Consider the following 20,331-nt stretch of genomic DNA (forward strand, 5'->3'; position numbering starts at 1 on the left):
GTTCAAGATTACTCTATTTGTTGGCTTTGCTGGATCTTTGGGGAATCATCTTCAGCGTTATATTTATTAGACAGAATAAAACTGTGTGGCAGAGAACTTCATCATCTCTCTCTTCAATTTTCTTACAGTATTTTCTTACCACTCTTGGAGCCCTTGCTCTACCATGTCATTTCTTCTAGTATTCAGAATATTTTTGTGCTCCTGTCTTCTCCTTTTGTGGGCAACTTCAGACATACTGCAATTCTAGCCATCTTTCTGCTGCTGGTGGAAGAAGAGGTTTGTTGCACTGAGTCTGGATGAGTGCAATTGTGGGAACTGTAATAGGGGCAGGAGGGGGCCTCTCTTTGTGGGAAAGATGTAATAAGAATCCTCTTCCACAACTTCTTACTCCATAGCAGCCCCTGTGGGGTACCCAGAGGAGAACAGGGTGTGTTCGTCAGTCCGGGAATGAAAACGAATCCCAGGATCTGTCTGTGCCCAGCAGCCCTGGGAAAAAGTCCCCTTTCGGTTAACTGTGCCTGAGCTATGCGTTTTTTTTTTCCGTACAGGGAAAAACCAAGCTCAAACAATGGCACAGGGAGAGGGAAAAAATAGAATAGAATCATAGAATAGTTCGGGCAGGAAGGGACCTTTAAAGATCATCTAGTCCATCCCGCCTGCAATGAGTAGGGACATCTTTAACTAGAGCAGGTTGCTCAGAGTCCTGTCCAACCTGAGCTTGAATGTTTCCAGGGATGGGGCATCTACCGCCTCTCTGGGCAACCTCTTCCAGTGTTTCACCACCCTCACTGAAAAAAACTTTTTAGTTACACCTGGTCTAAATCATCCTTCTTTAATTTAAAGCCATGATCCCTTGTCCTATCGCAACAAGTCCAACTAAAAGTTTGTCCCCATCTTTCTTCTAAGCCCCCTTTAAGTACTGAAAGGCCACGATCAGGTCTCCCTGGAGTCTTCTCTCCTCCAGGCTGAACAACGCAAACTCTCTCAGCATGTCCTCCCAGCAGAAGGGCTCCAACCCTCGGATCATCTTTGAGGCCTCCTCTGGACCCGCTCCAACAGGTCCATGTCTTTCCTGTGCTGAGGGCTCCAGAGCTGGAGGCAGTACTCCAGATGGGGTCTCCCCAGAGTGGAGCAGAGGGGCAGAATCCCCTCCCTCGCCCTGCTGGCCACACTTCTTCTGATGCAGCCCAGGATGCAGTTGGCTTTCTGGGCTGCCAGCACACATTGCCAGCTCACATCCAGCTTTTCATCCACCAGTACCCTCAAGTGCTTCTTGACAGGGCTGCTCTCAATCCCTTCATCCCCCAGCCTGTATTGATACCGGGGGTTGCCCTGACCCAGCTGCAGGACCCTGCACTCAGCCTTGCTGAATCTCATGAGGTTCACAGGGCCCCACTTCTTGAGCTTGTACAGGTCCCTCTGGATGGCATTTTGTCCCTCAGGTGTGTAAACCACACCACTCAGCTTGGTGTCGTCCACAAACTTGCTGAGGGTGCTCTCAATCCCACTGTCTACGTCACTGATGAAGATACCAAACAGTACTGGTCCCAGTACGGACCCCTGGGGTACACCACTCGTCACAGATCTCCATCTGGACATTGAGCCATTGACCACTATCCTCTGGATGCAACCCTCCAACCAATTTCTCATCCACCAAACAGTCCACCCATCAAATCTGTATCTCTCCAATTTAGAGAAAAGGATGTTGTAGGGGACTGTGTTAAAGGCCTTAGAGAAGAAAAGCTAGACGACATCCGTAGCTCTTCCCTTGTCCACTGATGTAGTCACTCCATCACAGGAGGCCACCAGGCTGGTCAGGCAGGACTTGCCCTTAGTGAAGTCATGCTGGCTGTCTCGAATCACCTCCTCATCCTCCATGTGCCTTACCAGAACTTCTAGGGGATCTGTTCCATGATCTTCCCAGGCACAGAGTTATAGATGTAACCATGTATTTGTGGTTACCTGCTCGAAACAACTTCTGCCAATAGGGAGCAAATGCAATGAAAGACATATAGCTACCGGGGACTGGCCCTCTAAATCACCAATGCACATACCAACTTCCAAGTCTTGAGTGCCCATTGCTGTGACAGGCGTAACAAGGTCAGCAATAAGCCACCTAAAGATCCATTAGTCCCTTCTTAAAATTCTCTGTTATAAAGGTCCAAAAAGGAAACTCAGATTAATCAGTTCTCCAGTGCCACCAGCAAGAGGATAGGAGCAATGGTGTCTCCAGCTCCTGTGGTTGGTGTGCACCCATCTGCCTCTGCTCCTCTCGCCCAAGCCACGGAGCAACCCTCCTGAAACAGGTCTGTCGGACGCTTCCTCCAAAGGCACATGTGTATAGAAAACACACTTTAGTGAAATATCCAAATCCTTCTTGCTCAGTACAACCTACTCTAGAAAGAGAGAGTAACATGTAAGCTAATGCACTCACCCAGTGTAAACTGTCACAAAACAAAATTGGTGTGCAATAAGAGCAAGGAGATTGAGTCGACTAAGGCCATTGCAAGACCCTGGTTTCTTGAACCCTCCAGGACAGCCAACCTTTTACAGTGACCTAATCCACACTGCATGTTCCTACTTAAAAGTCCTCACTGCTGCAGCTTCACCGGTGACGATACAATGGGGATTGTCAGGGCAGATCGCAAGTTGGCATTTTAAACTCATGTCTTGCCAAGCCCAGGTGACTTAACTTGGCATCAGGAGGCCATGTCCTGCCCTCTCCTGCTGGTAACGAGGAGGTTGACCCTAGCTGGGTACAAACCAGTCAGGGAAATAAGTCCCTGGGGACTTCCAATAGAGAAAAAATTGCAGCTATTCACAAAAGAGATGAGCCGAAGCACCCTTTGTCTGTCTGTTTATGCCTACTGGCATAAGGATCTCTCCTTCAGCTAGTATAAATCTGCCCAGTGCTACTGCCTTTTTGTAGTCTTTGCCAGCACACACCAGCTGATGACTTAATGCTAGCATCAATAATCTTTAGCACAAGAAAGGCCCCGAGAAATAAACAGCGCTGTAGAAAACCCCACACAACCAGTACATCAACACTGATAATATTTCACAGACGGCGAATGGAATGGAGAGGCTGTTTACAAACTCACAGCGAGAGCGGTAGGAAAAAGAGCAGCCCAAGAGCGAGCAAAGCCCATATTGCTGAATTCCTCCTGCGGTCGACATCAGGTACCGAGCAGGGTCTGCTTCAAAATCTGTGGAGGGCGCCAGATTAGAAATCAAACTGCAAAAATACCCTGCATCAGTGCTCGCATTGCTCTGCTGGTGCAATGTTGCTGACTGGTCCCCTTTGGCTCTAAATATGATGCTGTCAGTACGGAGAATATTTCTTAATCAGCACTGAAGAGCGGCTGCCAGGAAAGTAGAAGTGGCTGTCTATCAGTCTTGCTTCTGCAGAAAGAGCGATTGTTTAAAGGGGGGGGCTGTTTGACCTTTGCATTTTTCAAATGTGTATCTCTTCGCCAAGACTGTGTCATTCTTTGTAAGCATTTTGTTGTTCAAAACAAACCTTATACTGTGAACTTTTTTTTTTCTCCCTTAGTATGTTGCCATTCAGCAGCCTCATACTAACAAGTAAGGAACCGGCAAGTAAGATCCATCTCAAAATAATAAGCAAGTGTGGGCACCCTGCTTCTAAGGAACAACCAACTCTGCGGCAACGGGCAATGTCTAAGGTGAACTGACCAAACAGGTGTGGGATGATCAGTTCGCAGAAGCAACCCTACAATAACAAGAAAGTGTTCTCGGGCTTGCGCTCGTAAACAATCCTCTAAGAGTAAACAAGAGCACACAGGCAGATAATGCTGAGAGATACCCCAATAACAAACCAATCTGTGGTGCCTACTCCTCAGGAACAGCCTAGGCAAAGCTATGACAGTCATGTGGAGAAACAGGTGTTGAGATATCTAAGGATGAGAAACATTTTAAACCATGAAGGACATGCTTAAGATGCTTTAAAGCACCTTAAGGGCGCTGGGGCAACTGTAAGAAACAGGGCTGGCTAACAAACAGGCAGCCTATGTATTCTGTATATCGCCGTGCACTGCACTCAAACGTATCTTTCATGGCATTCTTGATGAGAAGCCAACACAAATGCCACTCTGATTAATCAGGAAACTACCCAGCAACGACACGAAAAGTTTGCACAACACCAGCAAGCACACAACCTACTCTGAAAGATATCTGGGTGAGGAAAGGTGCTCCTTTCATCAATACAAAAAACCCCTAAGGCTCAATGCTTGGGCAGATAATGAAGCCAAACATGTTTACACACCAGTGATCATTACACGCAGTGATTAGAGGAGATCTTAGGTTAATTTTCATCTCCGCTAGCTAACAGACTGATGACCTGCTGCCCCACCTAACCTCTCCGGAGTGACAAGTCAGGTGCTTTCACGAGCCGACGAGGCTCTCTTGTTCCTGGGGAAAACAAAGACTTTCTCAACATATATGATTAAAAAGGTCAATGAACCCCATGCACTCAAACTGGTGTAATGGGACCAGCTGAGCTAAAGCGAAAATTCCTTTTGCTGGAAGTAAATAGCACACTGTTATCTCCCCAGGGGCCAGGCAATAACAGGAGGCATGTTCCCATTCACTCTGCCAGTGTGTGATATGCTGGTGCTCTGCCTATAAATACAACAGCTTTCCCCCCCCACTCCCCTCTTTTTTTTTTTTTTAACAAGGCTGTGACAACTTCATCTCATCTGGGTACAACAAACACGCCTGCGTTGTGGCTACACAGCAGGGCGTTCTGCTGCGCGCGCGCGTGGTGGTGGTGTTTCTTCCACCGCAGGCCCATACGTTACCTACGGCACGGCGCGGCTGCCTTGCCACCAGCGTGTTAGGAGAAAATCAGGGCAGCTCTGCGTGGCGGCTGCACGGGGACGGAGAGCTTGGGGACGTACGCGTGAAGCAGCACCTGAACTGCAGGCGGTGGGCTTCGGACCGCGCTACAGCCCAGGGAGCTCCAATGAGAAAGAAGTTACGGAGGCACTGGTAGGGGTCCAGAGGAAAGTTCCTTTTACAGTGTGAAATAATAAATGAGACCATGACAAAAAGGCAATACTGGGCTCGGGATTCTGTCTTGGTACTATGCCAGCTAAGCACGCTTTGTGCATTTAAAACTGACCTGGTCATTAATTTGTTACAGACTTGTGCAATGTGAACAAGGCCAAGTCTCTTGGATAAAGACGTTTTCTCTCGCAAGCCAACTGGAAATGCTTCGCGCTTACTATTCATCGAGAAATCTGCTGGTCATATCTGTGACACGGCGTGCCTCTCGGCACTGCCCATTCAAGACACCTCCCAGATAATTACACTGTACGAACAACTTCGCTGTACCAAATCAAAAGTCCACCTAATCCACTGCTCTGTCTCTAGCAAGGGACAATGGTGGATGCTGAAGGAGGAATATATGAAGCAGCTCTTCTATACGATGATCCTTTCCCTGCTGTATCCACTGAAAACCCAACAATAAGCAATACGGGCTTTCCCGAGTCAGTGGGTTGCATCTGGACTGTTGCATCTGCATCATGTACAGCTCTGTTTTCCAGGAATTCTGTCTTTCTGAATTCATTTGGATCTAATTATCTCAGGGAGACAAAATGTAAAGTTATGGTAACTGGAGCTATTTATGCTACGACGGAGACATGTAAGAAGGGGGTTAAAGCTAATGAATGGCTTTGGGAATGGACGGGACCTTTCTCAGAATAGAACAATAGGGTGCTTTTATGAAACTGGGAGACAGAAAACACAAAACTATTAAAAAAGAAAGAACACCCTTCTGTATTATTCGGCATTAGCCTTCAGAACTCATTGCCACAAGACAGCACCCTGTGCTAGCAGCGGAGAGCCTGTCAGGTGTTTTGGGTGATGAAAGTTAGTCGAGGTGATTCCTACAAAATAGGTAACTCCTACACTTCATTCAGTTTACTGAATAAAGCAGGCAATGACTTCAGCCAGTTTTCAGTTGAGTGATTGGAAATGAATTTCAATTCATCACTACTAACCAGGATCAGAAAGAGGGAAACTGCTGTCAGGAGTTTCCCTGGTGAAGCGGTGAGTTACCAGGCAGGGGTAACATCACAGATGAACACTAACCATCTACGTGAACACCGAACATTGCTCCTTGCTGGACTTGGCTTTGCAGGCGAGGAAAGGGAGTATGCTTTCCTTACCTGGGTTGCTGCCGGCTGTCCGATGACCACCCATCCGGGACACTGCTGGTCACTGTGATGTGAGACGGAGACGTTGGAAGCCCACTGATCCAGGAAGCCTTTGGGAGTGTAAATGCCACAGTCTTTGATGCTGGTCATTTGCTCAAATTCCTCACATACTCCATCACCGTCGTGGAAATAGCACCTGCTGGGTTCATCTGCCAGGAGAGAGCAGAGAAGAGAAATCACAAAGGACTGGCTACACGTCTGCAATCTAGTTGCTAGGACCTCACAATGTCTGTGGTTGTGTATCTGCTGGACCAGGTCCCTGGGAAGTGAAAGCATTGGTCATTTTTAGGCAACAGCAAGGTGATTTTAAGAAAGCCAAGCAACAACAGTCAACTTTTGTACTGGGCATCTCCCCCAAGATATTACCTAATGTAAGGGATTTTGTGCTTATTTTCATCTCTCTCCATTTAAAAGGATGGAAACAGAGGAAAGCGGGGATAGAAAATACATAGAGAGACAATGTGGGTGTTGGCATAATTCCACCAACTTGGATGGAAAAACGCCAGCAGAGGGTCTGGTCTACAATGTTTCCCATTTTGTTTTTAAAAGATATCTGCAAAACAACAGCAACAACAACAGCAACTGTGAATTTAGGGATGGCGAAAACTGCCAAGTTCACAGTTGTAGTGACCAAAGGGCCAAGCAGATCTGTTTATCCAAAGAGCAGATACAGTATACGCAGTGTGAGGGGAAGCTTCCCACATACACGCAGAGCTTCAACCACCACGACTCAGATTTGACCTGAAAGGATCAAAAGCAGCAGGAGACTTTATTATCCTTGTCCATTTATTCTGTGGCTTCTCTAATGAGACTGCCAACAAAGATGCCAAATTTTTGAGGTTGTTTCTGTAACACTGGCCCATTAAAAACTGAACTGAGACCCATCTACTCTTTTCAAACAGACTGCATAGCAATAATGACTTTCAGTCATTAGAGTACTCTGTGAAATGGAAACCTTTGACCTGTTGGTATCCTATTTTGTATTGTATTATCATTGCCAGTCCCCAGAGGTATCCAGTTCTGACAGCCTGTTGTATTTTTGTCTGGCAAATAAGCCTGCTGAAAAAACGGTAGGAAATTAGCCAGAGCTGCTAGCTGGACTGATGGAAACGATCCCTAAGGAGAGTCCTGTCGGTAGCATTGGACTATCTCAAGCTAGGTGTCAGAAAATCCAACGGCTGCTCAATTTTGAGCTACTTCCAAACTACTAAATCCCCTGTTTATTTTTCCTCCTAGTTTACACAGTGAAATACCATCATGAGCCAGAAAAAAATCAGTTTATTGCAATTCAATTATTTAATGACTTTCACTCCTTTTCCCCTCCCTTCCTCCCAATCCCCCGTGCAAAATTCCAGGTCCTTAAGAGAGTGTGAGTTTGAAAGAATGGAGAAGTCTACCAGGGAAGAACATCATTATGGTTTCATTTCATCACGACCTCTGCGGCCAACTTGCATACGTGGATGAGTGTGGGGAACTGTGTATTTGCTGGGCCAGTACTCTGAGCTGGCGAAAAGGAGCCAGCACGAATCTGGAAGCCATTCAGCGGTATGAGTGCAGCGAATATTCCCGGGGTGGCCAAACTTCTTGACCCTACATGTCACATCTTAAAATCTTCATATGGCCGGGAGCCACCAAACATATACCACACACCTCGAGGAGCTCAGAGGAGGAGCGCTTGGGAGAGTGCTTCACAGACAAAAGATGACAATGGCTCCCCGGGGTGTCCCATTACCCGGGTGGATGTGCAGATGGGCCCTAAGGCAACCCAGCAGTGCTGGCCCCAGCGGCCCCGCTGCCTTGCCTCCTCCCGTGGCCTGATTGCCCAACAGCCCCGATGCCAGCAGAGCCCTGCTGCTCCTCATCTGATAGACACCCAGCTGGGAACTGGCCATGAACCCTACGTGCCCCGAGAGCCCCAGTCTGGACATCCCTGTAAGGTACCTTGTCTCTCTGCAGGGATTATTAACGCCGGCACAGTGCTACACCGGCGCAGCTCACTCGCCCCCGGGAGAGACACGCTCCAGGAAGGGGCAGAGCCAGCATGTAGCTGTGATGGCCATGGAGACAAGCTCTTGGTTCCCTCACCTTATCCTTCTGCATCTCTCGTTCTGCTCCTCTCTCTGCAGAGACGTATCAAAGCGTGGGCAAGCTCTCTGCTGAGCCCAGGAACAGCGGGATAAAGCGACGCGGCTCACCCGCCTCACAGCACTATGTCCCAGTTTGAGCGAGAGTCTCAGCAGAAATCTCTGAGAAATATTCAGCTCTGGGAAGACTGTGGTCAGCAATCGAAAATCCTCAAAAACAAATCCCAAACATATGAAAATATGTATTTTTGGAAAAAGAGTTTCCTTGTTGTTTTATGAAAAGGAGCTTATTTCTGTAAAAAGGGGAAAAAAAAAAGGAAAAGACCTACCATATTAAAAAGACCGAACCTTCAGCCTATAAACACATGCACAGTCAGATAAGCACTTATAGTGAAGCACCGGCCCCCAAATGCATCCCGCTCCACACCCACACCGACGGAAACACTGACACACAAACACATGTACGCTCTCTTTACGCATCCCCAGTGCAGCCGCCCCACTGGTGCAGACTCATACCCAGAAACTCACAGCCTAATTTTAGGCGCGTGTGTTTAGGCAGTGTTTCCCGGGCCTTCCTGAAGCACTGACTTATTTTCACGGCAGGCACTGAAGTAAGCACAACATTTATATAGCAGCATACTCCTGCACTGGCTCCAAATGTTCCCTCCTAATGCGATGATAAACGTAATGGGCTTCTGATAAGATCATGTGTTTGGGATAAAAGAATACTCAAGACCTACTCCAATCCGATGACTTAATTCATACTCACATGGATGGGAAGGCAGCCTTTGACTAGCTGTGATCCAGGCCAGTGTGGGATCCTAACAGAGGCTAATTTGTTCCTGATTATGCTTAAGACCCCAATAAATCTGTCTGCTCGGAGTCTGCAAAACCCGAGGGAGGAACCGAATGGAGAGACTGAGATGTCTGAATTAAATGGAGACTGCCTACATGATTAACAAAGTCTTACTGAACTGCACCGTCATGCGCCCTTCCGCCGTGCCCGCTCCTGGAGCGTGGCAGCTCCCTGCCCTCCATTGCAGCCCCGCAGCTCCCTGCCCTCCATCGCAGCCCCGCATCTCCCTGCCCTCCATCGCAGTCCCGCAGCTCCCTGCCCTCCATCGCAGCCCCGCATCTCCCTGCCCTCCATCGCAGTCCCGCAGCTCCCTGCCCTCCATCGCAGCCCCGCATCTCCCTGCCCTCCATCGCAGTCCCGCAGCTCCCTGCCCTCCATCGCAGCCCCGCATCTCCCTGCCCTCCATCGCAGTCCCGCAGCTCCCTGCCCTCCATCGCAGCCCCGCATCTCCCTGCCCTCCATCGCAGTCCCGCAGCTCCCTGCCCTCCATCGCAGCCCCGCATCTCCCTGCCCTCCATCGCAGTCCCGCAGCTCCCTGCCCTCCATCGCAGCCCCGCATCTCCCTGCCCTCCATCGCAGTCCCGCAGCTCCCTGCCCTCCATCGCAGCCCCGCATCTCCCTGCCCTCCATCGCAGTCCCGCAGCTCCCTGCCCTCCCCCCCGCCGCTCCCTGCCCTCCATCGCAGCCCCGCATCTCCCTGCCCTCCATCGCAGCACGGCAGCTCCCTGCCCTCCATCGCAGTCCCGCAGCTCCCTGCCCTCCATCGCAGTCCTGCAGCTCCCTGCCCTCCATCGCAGTGCGGGTTCGCTGGTGGGATGGCACCTTGCACAAAGGCTGAGAGATTTGGTACCCGCTCGCTTTTGTGTGCTTTGAAAAACGACGGGGGAAAGTGGCTTTACAACCCCAGTTTTCTTTTAGGGAAGACCTGCAAGTCCTACTACTGACACGCCGCCCTGAAGCGTGCAACGCCGTGCTCCGGGGGAGCGCTGGTGAGAGGAGGGGAAGACTTTCCTTGCCCATGAGCTTCCTACTGATGGGTGTTTGCAAAAAGAGGGACTTTTTTGAATCCTTCCCAGACACTAGTGAGGGGACTGACGAGGGCATCAACCTACGACAGCCAAGTGTGGCGCGTCACTGGGTGGGCTGCCAAAAAGAAGCAGAAGCTCTCCCTTCCCGCAGCAGCTCTGACTCCTGATCCTTCCTGCGGTCTTGGATGCTCAGCAGGTTACACATTAGGCTTTCCATTTTCATGAGCAAAGTGAAGAACGACCAGATTGTTTCTTCCTACGATTGCCCTCACAAAATAAAAACTAACAGGCTTCTTCCCTTTCCCCACTGGTGTGAACACAGCTCAGTTAAATCAGTAGAGTCCTACAGGCTCAAAGCCGGGGAGGGCAGTGTCAGGAGTGGTATATTTCTAGGAAGCAGTAGCTAACATCTTTATTTCCATAATGGTGCAAAATGCCTTTTCCGCTCTCTTCTCAATTACTGTGACATGAAATGCATCCAGGGCCTCGGTAATGTGAGCTAATTTTTGTCTCCGCAGAGGTCTATAGGCTCCCAAGACCCGGTGAAGGTCATAGTGATGTATTGGTCACGTATGGTGTGCAGCACGGACTATGGTCCTCACCACCGTGGACTTCTCACTTCAAAGTTGAATCTGATTTAAAGGAGATATGGGAGAAGGGAACATGAAGGAAATCTGATTTGTCCTCAAGGAAAAATGCATTCAAAAAATTAAAAAGCCGTTGCCTGGAAATCCAGCTTCTATCTAGAACAGTAAAATGTCTGCAGGCGTAGCACCTGGCGGCAGGAGACAGCGTCTCTGGGGGATTGACAACAGATGCTGACGGATCCTGAGCTGAACTCGTGGACCATGTATTCATTAAGGCAGCCCAAGCTCCTTTTCCGTGACAAAGTTCTTACTGAGGGCACAAAAATGTTGGGGTCAAACCAAAGTCCCTCTCTTGCCCTTGCTTTGGGAAAAGGCAGTCTCTGGTTCAGCAAAGATTTCTGTGACATCTGGGAATCCCTGAGCGCTTTGTGGCAGCCGTCAACCCGGAGAAGGGGAATTTGTTGGGGAAACAGACTGGCGAGCCGTGGTCTGCTTACTAGTGCAGCTGAGCTTCAAGATCCAGAACGATCTCGGGGCTCTTGCGCGTTGCACCAGAAAATGACACAAACTCCATTTCCCTTTGCTTCTTAAGCTGTCCAAGCACAGCAGCAAAAGGCAGCCTTTTGTAGTGAAATACAAACCCCTCCTCTGGGGTTCAGAAATGAAAGGATGCACGAGGTAAGGCAGAGGATTTAGGGAGCACCTGGGAAGCACCTGCCAGACCAGGTCTGGATGAGCAGGTAACTCCCCATCACAGTCACCTGCTCAGAGCCAGGTTAGAAAATCACCGGTGAAATGAATGAAATCTGGCAGAGAAGAGGAAGCAGACATGCAGGATATCCACTTATCTGTGATAGGCAGCCTTCCACCTCATTTGAAAAAAAAGAAAAAAAAGAGAGAGAGATAAAGAGATCCAATTCATAGCAGAGGGCACATCCTCCAACGAGGCTTTTCATGTCCGAGCCGCATGGTCAAAGTGCTGGGGACAGACACTCGGGGCGGCTTCCTGTTTTCAGCTAGAACCCGGTGATTGGCATCAGCATAGTCTTCTTTTGTGCAATAACTACTATTTTTTTAAAAGGCCAGACAAAAAAAAAAAAAAAAAAAAAAAAGTATTTTTAAGCTCAGCTGTTTACTTAGGGATGTTTCCAACTATAACAACCTCATGCCACATAACTATTTGTCCGAGTTAAAAAAAAAAAAGAAGAAAAAAAGGGGGGGACAAAAATGCAGAAGCATTGTCTCAGAGTAACAAATTCTTGGAACAGAGTGAGCTTTGCATTTTAACCCCTGGAAGGTCTGTCCAGAGGCGTGAAAGCCTTTTCGGCCACGGTGAGGACCACATCACAGCCTCACCAAAGTCAGTAACTTCTGCAGGAGCATGATTCTACCACCGCGTCACTGAATCGGCATCTCCAGCACCGCTGTTTGCATTCACAGATGAGAAGAAACGTACCCAGAGGTTTCTATCACAAAAGGAGAAATAATTCCACTGCAGATCACATGAACCCGGCGGCTGAGCGATCGCAGAACCTGCTCCATTTATTTCTATGGGAGTTTCACCTTTGGCTTCAGTGGGAAGAGAGTGAATAACATGGCCTGCTTCCAGGATATCTGCTAATCTCTTCTTTAATATTGAAGGAGACAGAGACAGAGATATTTCCTGCTACAGTAAAATATTCGAGAGTTATTTTCCTTCCTGGATATGCTGATTTGAAAAAAGGAAAACCATTACACAGAGCTTGGGCAGACCTTTCCGAATAAAGTCGCATATCAATAAATTGTGACGTTTTCCTTCAATGAAATAAAACAGACACCTTGGAAATGAAGGCAACGCCGGTGTTGCAATCTACTGCGGAACATCCAGGGGCCTCGCAGGAGGCTTTTTTCCGTAGAATATGACAATCGTGTCTGAGCATCTCCTGAACCGAGCAGGCGGGCATAATGCATTTGCGGAGCGCGGCTCTCTGGTAATTCAGCTGCTCGGTGGAAATACATTCCTGGGCTTGTTCTTTGTCTGGCGTGACGCGGCTCATCGGTATGATATAGCGGTCGGAGCGCAATAATTATGCAATTGATCTGCGTGCTGCAGACAGATACAATTACAACTCCCTCGCAGAGCCCGGCACTGAAATTTGATATTTCACCTCCAAGAACACGAGCCTTTGTCACTTAAGCGAAAGGATATTTTCCATCGCTGGCAGTGGTAGTAAGACCTTATCTGCTCTGCGGCTCGCCAACAGGAGCCAAGGCGGCCTTCCCCCAATCCCGGCAATCAGGCGTGTTATAAACGCACGACAACACGCGCCCTCTTCCCAACTAATCTCCTTTCCCTCCCTGGGTGGGAAAATAAATCCGAAAAGCGGCACGGAGAAAATTTCAATATTCCCTCAGACTTACAGGGGTTTATTAGCTAAAATCGGAGATCGCTCGACTGAAAGTCTCGAGGCTTCTGCCACACGAGGCAGACACCGCTACGGCCCCGTTACAGCCCTTCTGGAGCCCCGGCCCCCGCGCTCGGGAGGCTGGGAAGGAGCCCGAGAGAAAAAACCCAGTGGTGCCATTCCCCACGGAAAACAAACTGCTTGTTTGTGCATGTGGTTGGCTGGTATTGCAAAGGAAGGTCTTGTGCTCAGCATCACCCTCTAAGCACCGCGAGCTGCTGTTGAGTCACAGGGGATGCTCTAAGGAGGGAAGCACGCCCGGCCGTGGAAGCCTCTCTGATCCACGGAGACTAAACGCGTGAGGGATGCAACAAGCAAAGGAGTCATTCTTCTGTCAGGCTCTCATTGTAGCTGTGTCCTAAAAACCAAAGCTGGATTGAGCTGGGCTGGAGTCACTGGCCTAGGGAAAAATGCAGGCAAATACCACTCCAGCCCACATTCTCCCCCACAAAAAAGCATCTGTCCTTTGTGTTTCGCTGCCTGAGATGCCTGCGCTCTCCGCTCTGCGGCTCAGCTGGCCCTGCTAAGATTGCGCTATTAATGATGACAGTCTGAAAATCACTTTAAGAGACTTTATGACGATGCTGTGATTACTAACTTGCCAAATGAGTGCTCAGACGTTTTAGAACATGTAGCCACACTCCCATGAGCTGCAGGAAACAGGCAGCTTCAAAGTATTTGCCTTAAGCTGAAGGACTCACACAAATATCATCTGAATAGCCCCGGTCAGTAAATTCATTGCTATTTGCGATGAAATTCTCCTAGAGAACCTCAGCTTCTTTATCAACAGCGATTCTCTTTCCCAAGCTCCTTGCTCAATGCTTTAGTCTCACTGCTGCCCTGGGAGGTGCCGAGTTTCTCTTGCAAGGTGGCTCTGTTTCTCCCCTGCTGTTGTTCTCCTGAAAGCCCTCGGCGGGGTCAGCCCAGGCCTATTTAACGTGGGTGAAAGAAGGCGAAACCACCCTTAGCTGCTGCGTGGGGCCGCGGCTTCGGCAGTCAAAGCCGTGTTCCTGTGCAGGGGTATGAGGAAGGGAGGGGGAGAGGATGGGAGCGCGGCGCGCTCTCAAAGCATGCCCACAATGAATATGGATGGTCATCCATCAATTTATTTTAAGCACATTACTCCTCTGTCAGAAAGGGGAAAAAAAAGGAAAAAGAAAGAAAGGAAAGAAAAGACATATAAAATTAGGTTTGTGTCACTCATTTAACACTGCAATTTCCCTAGAGGATTATGCACCAAACAGAGATAGCAAGCTCATGAATATTAATCATTTCCCTGAATGCAATGCAGCCCGCCAAACAATAAGATTAGGGGAAAGTGCTATGCTTAATTTATGGATAATGGGAGAGGTAAAGGATAGAGCTCCCACAAAGGTAAGGCTCACAGCTGGAGGGAGAGGCCTCGGAGGAGGACAGATCCAGATTTGTAAGGTAGCACAAAAACACTTGAGGCCAAGCAGGAGCGCAAGACAAGGTGTTTAAGGACCACTGTCAAATTAAAATCATACTTCTCCCTGAACAACCACTGGCGACTAATGCTTCAAGCATGCCACAAACTGGTGGTAAATTCAAGAGCTAGATATCCTTATTTTCTCTTTTCCTCTACTCTGTGCCTTTTCTTCGTATTTTACATCCCCGAGGCCCCGATCCAACAAACCACAGAGCCGTGTGTCTAACCTGAAACATTCACGTTCTTCAGCGGGACCGCTCACACGTGGACGTCAGTGGGAGCGCTGCCCTGCTTTGCTGTAAAAGGGCTTTAGCAGAGAGTCCCTTATAAGCAACGCAGATAAAGTGTAGCAATAATAACACCAATAAGATGCGGCTGAAAACCCCATAAATTACCCGGCAAACTTAAGGGTAGATAGAAGTTCTCAAGCTACTTCCCAGCTGTGTTTCAATGTGTCTATCAGCCTTTACTCATCTCTTTTCATATTACCTTCTCTCCCCCTCCCTTCTTTTTTATTGATCTCTGCATCTTTTTTATTATATCCTTCTCTTTCTTCAGCACCGGCGAGCTAAATCAATGCATAATGCACATCACACTCAACAAAAGGAATGCAAATGAAAGCAGCGCTCTTTTTCAATGTCCGCACATATATCTCGACGCATGTGTACACCGTCGGTGTGCGGGAGAGCGTGTCCCAAGGACGAGGTGCTCAGCTGCTTGTTAGACACCCATTTCTCAACACTCCGGTGGGAATGGCTCAAGTCCTAAAAAGCTCTGGGTTCCCACAACTGCAAATCATAACTCTTACGACTGGGGCCCGTTTTACACACGACACATCAGCTTGGACTTGGCCGAGATCCGCGGTAATCGCAATAATCAGTTATCCCGGGAGTAACCAAGAGCAAGGTGAAAGAAAAGGAGCTAAGAGGTAGGAGAGGGGTGCATCAGTCACAGCGGACACGACTTTGACTCGCCCGTCTCCCACAAATCAAAAGGCAAAGTGAAACTTCCCCCGTGGGACCAAATTCTGTGCGGAGGAGATAAAATATGCAAAAGCTGCTACGCAAAGCCGGGGGCGAGGGGGGGTGCGTGTTAAAAAAAAAAGGTAGAGATGATAAATTTCAGGATGGGGAAGGGAGAGTGTACCGCAGAACTTAAAAAAGGCGGACTGCCAGATGCTTTAATTAATTAATTAATTAATCTCACTGTCGCTCTTCAGCATGTTGCAGGAAGAAGACGCTATTAATCTTATCTGTTTTCTGTTACTCGGCTTTGTGTTCGGCGAAGGCCAGGACAGCCTGACAGTAAGACCACACAGTCTTCTCCCCTGCCTCCCTCCTGCCTTCCCCCGCGCCCCTCCTCCCGTGGCAGAGCAGATTGATCCACTCTTATCTGATTAGAGAGGAAAGGAGGAGGGAAAACAAAACCGAGAAATGAAAAGAAAAAAAGGGTCTAATTTTATTACAGGCACTAGCGCAAAGTGTCTTGAGAGCCTTGTGCCATTTATTCAAAGGGAAGTTGGACCAATTAACAAAAACTCATAATCCTCATGATCCTAAAAGGCAAAGGGAGCAAGAGAGGCCGAGGGACACCTGCAAAGAGGCTGCCTCCATCCTTGGAGACAGCCAGAACACAGCTGGACACGGCCCTGAGCAACGCGCTCCAAATTTGAAGCTAGACCTAACTTAGAAGTTGGCCCTCCTTGGACCAGAGACCCCTTCCAACCTAAATTATTCTGTGATTCATGGCTCTCAATCTAGAGCTTGATGGTGTTTTTGGGCTCGGTTGTGTTTCTCTTCTACCAAGTGAGGTGAGTGGCGTGGTCTCTGCTTTGGAAGGGGCACAAATTGGAACAAATGGGCACAAGTTGGAACAGAGGAAGTTCTGTTCCAACACATGGAAAAACTTCTTTACGGTTGGGGTGACAGAGCAGTGGCACAGGCTGCCCAGGGGGGTGGGGGAGTCCCCTTCTCTGGAGGTTTTCAAGACCCGATGGATGCAGTCCTGAGTGATGTGCTCTGGGCAGTCCTGCTTTAGCAGGGGAGTGGGGGTAGATGATCTCTAGAGGGCCCTTCCAACTTCTGTGATTCTGTGAAGAAGGCCACTTGGGCTTCGCTATCAAACCTCCTGCTATGGAAACCCCCGACGACGCCCCTGCAGCCCTGACTCTGCAAACAAAAGGTTTAGTGATTATTTTCAGCCGTGTGGGACCCCATCCTGCAGACAATTTGTGACAAGCATCGCATTCACTGTTGCGGTTACATTTGCTGAAGTCTAAAGAATGCCTTGTGGTAGTTCCGAAACATGCCTGGGAGGAAGCGTTCGCAAGATCAAACCCTGAGGCCCCCAATTCAGCAAAGCCTCTGAACATGTGTTTGAGGCTCTCTGAATTCTTTGGTGAAGGGGAGTGATTCCCGGGGCTCTAAAGAGCTACATAATACAACGAGAACATCACTGTAAAAATAACACTGTCTGAAATAATTACTTGTTGTCCTACAGGATTATAACATGTGTTAGCCTTGTAAACATGGAAATAAATTACACTTATTTTTCTGTGCTCCTCAAACAGGGACCCAAGCATTCTGTATTTTCCAAGAAAATTCCCCACCAGTCTCAAAGAGGACTTTTGTTTGGCTAAAAGCAGAAAATCTGGTCTGATAATATAAGACTATGGAGAGCGCTGAATTTCTGCTCTTTTTAATTGTTATTTATTATATAATATGTACAGCCACTTGCTTCCTCAACTGCTTTATGTTTTCTGGTGAGATTTTAGTGCTTGGTATGTTAAACCAGAATACAAGTCAGCACCGTTCATCTGTCTGAAAGGTAAGCCAGCGAGTTCCCTTTTGCCCTTAATATCCTAATTCTTGGTGGTGCAGCTCCCGTAAAAGCCAACAGGGTTTGTTTCACAGGCGTTACCTTCTCAGAACCTTTCCGAGGGACTCGATGAAGGCAGCGCTTTCCCCAGAGCACCCGCCGCCCATCCACCCTCGCAGACCCTGCGTGCACACGGAGGCCGTCACCGCCACAATTGTAAAGGCACACAAGAAAACCTTTTCTGAGGTCTGGGTCCACGCACCTTTCCACCGATTCAGTTAATTTGACTCACCTAAGTGAATCCCCACATTCAGTATTTCATGAACAACTGAATTTGATTTCATTCACTTCTGTAATCCAGGACCTGTGCAAAACCACGAACTTCCAAAGCCCGTGACAAACAAACAACCTCTCACCTCTGGAATTCCCCTTCCCTTTCCAACACAGGCAAATCTGAAAAATCACTTCCTATGTAAGGGCGTAGAAAAATCTGTGTGTATGTTTTAGTTGCTTCATTTTCTAACCATATCTGTCAGACAGGCTTTTTCCATGCTCTTAACCAGCCCTGTTGCTGATACCAGAGAGGAAGATACACATGGGCTCCTGCACTCACCTGGCCGGACACCGCTGTGCGGCCCAAGGCTTGGGACTCCCTACTCTTAGTCCTGTCCACGGACTTACTTGGAGCACGATGCAGTTCCTGCCCAGCCCACACAATCCCCTTTCCTTGAGAACCAGTGTAGACACGACCCGGGCCATGTCCTAACGTAACACTGGGAAGTGGTCTACTTTGGTCCAGACCTGGACCAAGGAGCTCTGACCTGCTGCCGAGCAGGGTGATAGAGATGCAGTCATACAGCTCCAACCCAAACCCTTGCTGGAACCAGCCTCGCATTATGCCTGAGTTTTGGAGAACCCAAAACATTTGCATAAGTGTTTATCTCACTTTCAAAATATTATGACTAATATCTTTCAGCGCTGGAGGCTCTAAGGCAGCATAGAACTTCAAACCCAACTGTAACTTCAAGACCACCAATAGTCACAATTAGCCTCGACCATAAACACACTCAGATTTCAATAGAGCAATTTACATATGTAAATAAGTACATCACCAAATCAGGCCTCAAGTCCCACAGCGTGGGACGCTGAAGTAAAAACGTAGCCATTACGACAAGACAAGCAGTCCTCAGCTCGCCACCCATGGAAACGTGGTCCCTGTGAGGTCCTTTGTATGTTGCTCCAGGCACAAGAGATAATGGTCCGTTTGCCAAAAAGAGCAAATTTCAGTCATGCCAACGTTAAATTATCTGCTTAGGACTGATGCCCTGAGCTGAAGGCATGGGATCACTAGATGGGACAGCGTATTTGCTTGGTCAGTCCAGATAAGGAATCTCATAAAACCTCTTGAGGAAAAGCCGGCCCTTTGTAACCATTAACTTGGGTTTCAGAAGCTCTGCATGTTTCATCCTTCCCCAGACCTCGCTGAGCCCTGTTTGGGAAATGCAATCCCACAACGTAGGGCTACCCCACAGAAGGCACAGCGTAAATTGGTCTCCCTTTCCCTTCTCTGCCCCCAGCATTCCTAGAGAGTTTAATAAATATGTAAAGCTCACAACTGCAGCCCTGCTATCCCCGATAGCTCGAGCATCTTCCGGCCATTGTGCTTACAGGTTTTGCTAATCAGAGCAAACCAGGCTTGCAAATGAAATCTGATTAAGTAGTTTTCACCTCTGAAAAAGGGGATTAGCTGGACCTTTGATCCTCAGATATTGATTTGCAACTCAAAGGAGGTGTGACCTCAGCTGGACTTGCTTCTGGTCTCAGTCCCTTCCCCTTTCACTCCTCCTCCTGTTTACCAGAAAAAATCAGTTCATGTCTTCTCACGTAGCCAGATCTAAAGCCTATTGAAGCCACTGGAAAACCACCCACTGACTTCAATGGGCTTCGGATCAGTCCCACAATGGCTGACTTAGCCCTAAGTCCCAGGCTGTTTCAAAGCCAGCAGAACCAATTTCCCATCCAAATGACCAGAAGCTGGGAAGATATGTTCGCCTTTCAAACCTACAAATTCCACCTTTTTTTCTCTCTTCCATGACAACTCTTCAGCTGGAAATGCTGAAAATACCGTTGATTTTTTCCTTACGCTCTGCGTAGAGCTATTGCCCACCGTGAGTGGAAGGGCCAGACTTACCGATGCAATTAAAGGACAACTCCTGCAGGCAGAAGAGGGAGCAGCCATCACCGTTGATCTTATTCATATCATCGCATTCTTCCCCCAAGTCTCTGTAGGCAGGGCACACAGATGCAAAAAGGAGTCAAATGGCAAATGGCATCATCCCAACAATTGCCACAACCGCTCTGCAGAACCCCACAGCCCCGAGATCCAGTATCCGAGATCCCAGATCCGAGATCCGGGGCTTTGTGTGCTGACCCTTAAAATCCCTCTCCCCTTCTCCTCCAGCCCTGACTTTCATCAGTGCTGGTTCACAAGCCTGCCGGGCCATTTCTCTTCTGCACATGTGGATACCACTCGCTGTTCTCTGATGAGGATATGAGCAACTTCCTTCATAGCCGGTGTGGCTGCAACTCAGCAGGTGGGGAAAAAGAGAACAGGAATCTCTGAAACTCTTTGTATTAAATCTGGAAGGGCCAGACCGTGACCCCAGTGTGGGAATAACAAGGCATAAAGCCTGGTGCTGGGCTAGTCCAGGTGACAGCACTCGGAGGAGAGCGGTCCGCAGGGAGCAGGTGGTGTTGGGGACAGGGTCTGGCCTTGCGCCAACCCGCACGGCCGCAGCAGCGTGCGGGGAGAAGAGCACGAACCAG

At 48.6% G+C, this 20,331-nt stretch overlaps 1 protein-coding gene across 1 annotated transcript in view; it reads right to left on the reverse strand.

Annotated features, from left to right (window-relative positions):
* PAPPA (pregnancy-associated plasma protein A, pappalysin 1) overlaps positions 1-20,331 on the reverse strand; it is a 181,814-nt gene that overhangs the window by 66,952 nt on the left and 94,531 nt on the right. Inside the window, exons 9-10 of the mRNA XM_009888046.1 lie at positions 19,697-19,788; positions 6,192-6,388 (exon numbers count right to left, since the gene is read on the reverse strand). Coding sequence (XP_009886348.1) covers positions 6,192-6,388; positions 19,697-19,788 — 289 coding nt within the window. The remainder of the gene's footprint in view (positions 1-6,191; positions 6,389-19,696; positions 19,789-20,331) is intronic.

Source organism: Charadrius vociferus, unplaced genomic scaffold (genome assembly GCF_000708025.1).
Source record: "Charadrius vociferus isolate BGI_N301 unplaced genomic scaffold, ASM70802v2 scaffold56, whole genome shotgun sequence".
Taxonomy (NCBI): domain Eukaryota; kingdom Metazoa; phylum Chordata; class Aves; order Charadriiformes; family Charadriidae; genus Charadrius; species Charadrius vociferus.